At 31.5% G+C, this 6,248-nt stretch overlaps 1 protein-coding gene across 1 annotated transcript; it reads right to left on the bottom strand.

The window, feature by feature from the left end:
• Nucleotides 1-3,577: 3,577 nt before the first annotated feature.
• Nucleotides 3,578-5,419, bottom strand: LOC132190450 (uncharacterized). The gene is made up of 2 exons (XM_059605438.1): nt 5,234-5,419; nt 3,578-4,344 (listed from the first exon to the last, which is right to left on the bottom strand). The coding sequence occupies exons 1-2, from the start codon at nt 5,399-5,401 to the stop codon at nt 3,817-3,819; spliced, it is 696 nt and encodes a 231-aa protein (XP_059461421.1). The 5' UTR covers nt 5,402-5,419; the 3' UTR covers nt 3,578-3,816.
• Nucleotides 5,420-6,248: the final 829 nt, after the last annotated feature.

The raw sequence follows: 6,248 nt of genomic DNA, 5'->3' as shown, positions 1-6,248 counted from the left end.
TATATTGTTTAATTCAATTGAATCAATGTGATTATCATTGTACATGAATCATATGATTAACTTGTAGACTTATGACTTATGAGTTATGTCATATTATATATGTATTATTTATTATTATATAATCATATGATTTAATGATCAAGTCATCATGTGATATAATCGTATCAATTATAGTGATAATATATAAATTACTAAAATTATAATGATAATACATTAATACTTAAATTGTGTTTATAAGTAACACATTGGTCATTGTTTAATCCAATGTCAATTACTTAATTTGATATTATACGAATCATATCATCATTGTACATTAATAATATGATTCACTTGAAGTCTTGAATAAAGTATTTGAATTGTCATTGAATCATATGATTAAGTATTGATATTATATATTTATATTATTCATATACATATGTAGACTTATATAGACTTATAACATATATAACATACATTGGAAATAAGTCTCTAGATATTTAATTGTTGTATTAGTATGAATTGGTATACTTATGAGTTATGTCATATTATATATGTATAATTTGTTATTATATAATCAAATGATTTAATGATTAATCTCATATGATATAATCATATAAATTATAGTGATAATATATTAATACTCAAATTGTGATTTAATTATTTTTTCTAAAAAAAATTGTGATTTAATGATCAAGTAATTATATGATATAATCATATAAATTATAGTGATAATATATTAATACTCAAATTGTGATTTAATTATTTTAAAAAAAAAAATTGTGATTTAATGATGAAGTGATTATGTTATATGTATAAATATTTTTATAATTATAATTATAAAAATATATTATATAAAAAAGCGGTTAGCGGTTAGCGGTTACGGTTAGTAGACCCAATAACCGCTAACCGCTAGGCGGTTATAGCGGTTAGGCGGTTAGCGGTTAATACGGTTAAACGGTTAAGCGGTTAGGCGGTTGGCGGTTATAGCGGTTAGCGGTTAGCGGGCGGTTTTTAACCGCCCGCCTTTGCACCCCTAATTAATTGAATATAATTAGTGGTAGATATCAAAGCTCTACTCTTTTTATTATTATCAACTCAATCTCTAATTTACTTAAGGAAATTATTTTTAAACGGAAATTCAGTACCTTGTAGGAATGATCCTGTAATTGCACCATATACTATTATGTTGACCTTGTGCACTTGCAGGTAAAACGTACAAATATTTACCTATTAATTTAGGTAGATTTTTGATCAACATAATTCCAAAAAGCTATACAAAGCTCAAGGAGTACTGTAAAAAATGATTGTGTAGCATAGAGGACAAGATGGGAAAAACCACCCGCAAGTATAATTATGATAAATTGGAATGCTTTTATTGAAAGAAAAAAAAAAAAAAAAAAAAATTAAAAGATGGAGCGGGAATAATAGCCGGAGACTACGAAGTAAAAGTGTTTGCTTCTATATCCTCATCAAAGCCACATATTTCTCACTGGGCTGTGGCGGACACTTTGGCAGCTTGGATGATAGTGCAGTTTAGTTAAGGGTGAAAATGCTTAGCGGTTATTGGTTATAATCACTTAGGCAAATAGTAAAATCCACTAACCGACTAACCACTAATCGCTTTTAAAATGAAAAAATGAAAAAAAATAAAAAATAAAAAAATGATTACAATCAAACATAACTGATATATATTTTAATATGAAAAATAAAATAAAAATAATATGGAAAAATCTCATATCCTAACAGAATTTGTTAATATTTGGAAGCCACATGGGACGTCCGTTTGTCTTTATTTTGGTTATTTGTCTTCATCTTAGTTTCTGTTGAACTTGACGTGTAAGATTGAATATATGCTTAATTAATTGGTAAAGGTTTATATGCGTGTTGAACTGCAGACTTTCCTCTTGAAATTCGAAGGAATTATCTGGATCGAAGAGAGCCACGTGGTAGTTGATGTTGCATAGGATAGGAGATTAATTAGTTCTAAGTTAATTCCAGCAATCTTCTATTCATTAATCCTTTTCCTAATTCTTATAACTAGCTAGTTTCTTATCATTTGTTATTTCTCGTTTCTAGCTTTTTCAGTGAAAGCGATTGATTGTAACTTTATAAATCATCAATTATGAAATAAATTTATGAATTCTTTTTTAGGAAAATTCACTTAGATTATGTTTTGGTATTTTTACATAAAAAGTTGCAATGTCAGATTCTCGGGTTTAAGAATTTTCCATTTTCACCCCACCTCTTTAATCCTAACGGAGGACGACATCAAAATACTCATAATAATAATAATAATAATAATTGTTAGAACAGTTTTCAACACGGTGGATGCGCTTTCTTTGGGATCTTCAATACGTCGTCGTGCATTCAAAATCACTACAAAAAAGGCAATATTGTCAAGGGGGTCCCCGGGGAACCGGGGACACTCCGATGCCAAAGTCAGAAAGTTTCTCAGAGAAATATTATGCTTCGGCGCACAATAATATGTGTGAGGATATTTCAGAATTCAAGATCTTTTAGTACCTTGTGTAGGGGCCTATTTATAGGCTTGGAGAGTTGAAGTAGATTTGAACTGGATCTTCTTATTTGAATTGGTTTGAGAGTCCAAAGTTGAGATAGAGCTCAACAGTTATTATGCAGAGATAAACATTCAACCGATATTATGTAGAGATAGTATTGAATAGTCATCTTGTAGAGATAAGTAGGACGTCTTTATTCCAATATTATCCTGATTGGAATATAAGACTATTAATTAATTAAATAGCCTTTACTATTTAATTAATATCTTCATGGACCTATCATTGGCCATTGGGCCTAGAATTTGGTGAGCTTGTAGGGTGAATTTATTCCGAACAATAATAATAAATTTTTTAAAAAGAAAAAAAAATTGCTCCACGGCTAACCCATTAGGCTGTTCTTTTTTTTAATTATTTAATCAGGGTAATTTTGTATTTTTTTATAAGTTTTACAAGGATATAAATGACATTTTTCCTATTAACCATTTGATATAATCCTAAATCCGAATTTATTTGAAATTGAAGATTTTAAATTACAGAATTCAAGCCGTTCATGAGGTTTCATGTTACAAAATTTAGCTTGAAAAATGCCACATATTAAAAATGTGACATGTTATTGATGCAAGCAAAAACAGTTTCTTCCCAAAATGCTTCTTTTTCATTTTGCATAGATGCTTAGTTTTAAGAAAATTAAAAGATAGTTTTTGGTTTAATGCTTTTCTACAACATATATAGAGAGAGCAAAAACCTAATGAAAAGATACTTAAATTTTCATTGATAACATACCATCTTTTTGACTGGTGACATTTTTTAAGCCATTCAATTTAAGCTAGAAAATGCCTAAATTACATAATTTTAAAATCTGCAACTTCTTTAAAATTTTAGGAAATCTTAATCTTTAAAACCTAACGGTAAAAGGGAAATTACAAACGGTTAAATTATAAAAACCCGACGTTGCAATTTGTTAACATTAAGAGTATAAGGATCATAAAAGTGGCTTAACATAATTGGTAGGTGGATTTTCTCTTTTCTTTCTTTGACCAGGTACTTTTGAAACCATCAACATGTATTATTGCCTTGGATATATAAATGACAATCTATTGTGGTTTCCATCTTTTCTAGACTTACCTTTCTTGCATGGCAAATTATAGCAATTTCTTTACCACAAAAGCAACCCTATAATATAAGCAAAGTAGAAAAACCACAAATCTCAGACAAAAGTTGTCTTCAGGCGGGCCAAATGGACATATCACATACACAATAACAACATTCGAAATTCCCATTTCTTTTTTTCCTTTTTTTTTTTTTTTTCACGCTATATTCATACAAAGTCATTGTCATGATTCTCATTTTTGCCCTTCCCACTCCCAAAAACAAAGTCAAGATTGTAAAGCACTGGCACCATTGTTACAGAACACAAGAACACCAACACAGGACCAAAAATCCACAGCAGAAGAGGAAGCCCAATATGGAAGAGCCTGTTTCCCACTGTATTCAGCAGGAAACCCTTCTCCAAGAGCTCGTAAACGTACTCCGGCGTCACTATCGACGAGGCGTCCTGTGGAGTGTTGATGAGGATATTCACCTGGTTGATGAATCTAATGGACAGAGAGTGGCAGAAAAATGCGAAGAGGAAGATGGTGAGCAGCGTCACGTATTTCAATGCCACCATGAATTCCCCATGGGCCCCATAAACGGTGTCGTTTAGCGGCTTCTTCACGCTGTAGGTGCTGCTTATGACGGCTGCCAGCCCCGAGCAAAGGAGGATCGACGTCGTGGCCATCAAGGTTGATCCCATGATTGTGTTCCTAAGCGACTGGACCGCAAGGATGTTCTTCTTGTCGTTGTCCTGTCAAAATAGTGAAATTATTTTATTTTATATATACCTACCGGCTACCACAATGTTGAATCAAAGAATTTTTAACCTTAGTAAAAAACAAAGAAAAGAAATTCTCGATGTGACAGCGTCGTTTAGAAAATGTGTTGACTGTTGTTGACTGTGACGAGGAAGATTGCAATCGCCATCGTGATTACACCACTAAAGTGAAGAAGATAAGTGGGTGGCCAGTGGCCACCTTTGATTAAACGACAGGCCGTGTTCCAACACACACGTACTATATATTATTGCTCCATGATTAGACAATCCCATAAACTTTTCACACCACTTCACAGTATCAATCATGGTGGATTACTGACATGACACGTGATCAATTCTCGGACAACACAGCCGAAACTTGGGTAAATTTGTAACACCAAAGTTATATTATTCTATTTTTCATATATTTTAATATAAATTGTTTTATTTTTCTAATGTAATAACCATTCCTCGTACTAAAAGTAATCTAAATATATCATTTTAAGTCCAGAATCAATCATATGACTTCAAAATATAACACCACTTAGGCTTCCATATTCTTATACTGCATTTTTCTTTTCATAACCAAACACTCCTAAATAAACTATTTAAAGAGGACAGAGATTCGGATCGCAGAGCCTGCAATATGTAGTTTCACACGTTACACACGTATGTTTTCTGCAGTACTATAACTGTTTAAAGATCACAACAAAAAGCATGCTTTCTTGTGAACTACGTATGAGCTAACTAGGTTTTCACTCAATTTCCAATGTGAAACTAAAAGTTCATATGTATTAATACAAGAGTTACAACAACTTAAAAAACGAAGAACTCAGAGTTAAGAATCATATATATATATATATATATATAGAAAGAAGGGTACCTTCATCATGGCGGAGACCCAGAAACGGCGGCCTCTAGCATTTGTGCCGATGATGGTGGTGAGAGGTTGAGTGCGAACCTTGTGCCATAGCCAGACATGATAAGCAATGGTTATGAAGAAGCCTAGTGGAACAAGGATGACATCCAGATAACATTTTCTCCATTCCATCTCTCTATATATCGCCCTTCTAATTATACTTTTATGAGTTTATTTCATTGGTGTCTCTGCATCTATATATACATTTTCAGAAATAATGTATGTGGTCCTCTTTAAATGCGTGATTCATTTGGACAAGCAATGTAATCAAAACTTAGCCCCTACTTTATCACTAATTTACACACATGACCTTACCTCAAAAAAACAAAAAATAGAAAGTTACATGACCTAATTAGGTGGGACTTTTGTCCCAGCTACCACGACCTTTTTCTATTTTTTTACCATCTTTTTGTTTTGTTTTTTTCTTTTTTTTAGTTATAAGAAATAAACATTTTTAATAGACTATATATAATATCTTTATGTTTTTAGTAAAATTCTTAGTAAATATAATTGGATATTTAAGATAGGAAGTAATTATAAGTTACATCTAACTTATGATTGCTAAGCTTTTTAAAATGTCTTTAATTTCTCTTCTCAATTACAAAAACACACTTTTGATCATAAAAATAGTTACCAGCTAGACAAAACTATTCAATTAACAAAATTTAAAACATTTATTAAATTAAACACAAAATACATTTTAGAAAACTTCTCACACTTTATTATACAAATATTTTGAATATATATATATATAAGTGCGCCCACACGGCCACCCATGGGAGGAGAAGAGCTAGTGGTCACAAGGCCGCCCTGACTAGATAGAGTTGCTATGCAGCCGACCACCCTTCTACTCCGTTGGGGTGGCTGCACAGTTATCTCTATATTTTTTTAAGAAAATAATTTAATAAATAAGAAGTCAGCCTCCGCACTTAAAAAAAAGTATGTATTTTTTTAAGTATATATTTTTTAAAAATAAAAA

This window comes from Corylus avellana, chromosome ca8 (assembly GCF_901000735.1).
Source record: "Corylus avellana chromosome ca8, CavTom2PMs-1.0".
In the NCBI taxonomy this organism is placed as follows: Eukaryota; Viridiplantae; Streptophyta; class Magnoliopsida; order Fagales; family Betulaceae; genus Corylus; species Corylus avellana.
The sequence above is the reverse complement of the archived record's forward strand: the minus strand, read 5'-3'. Positions and strand labels throughout refer to the sequence as shown.

What these genes read in the sequence shown, in the direction of transcription:
- LOC132190450 (XM_059605438.1), bottom strand. Translation starts at nt 5,401, where the DNA reads ATGGAATGGAGAAAATGTTATCTGGATGTCATCCTTGTTCCACTAGGC. An exon ending in GGGTCTCCGCCATGATGAAG is followed by an intron (nt 4,345 to 5,233) that starts GTACCCTTCTTT and finishes CTATTTTGACAG; the next exon opens with GACAACGACAAGAAGAACAT.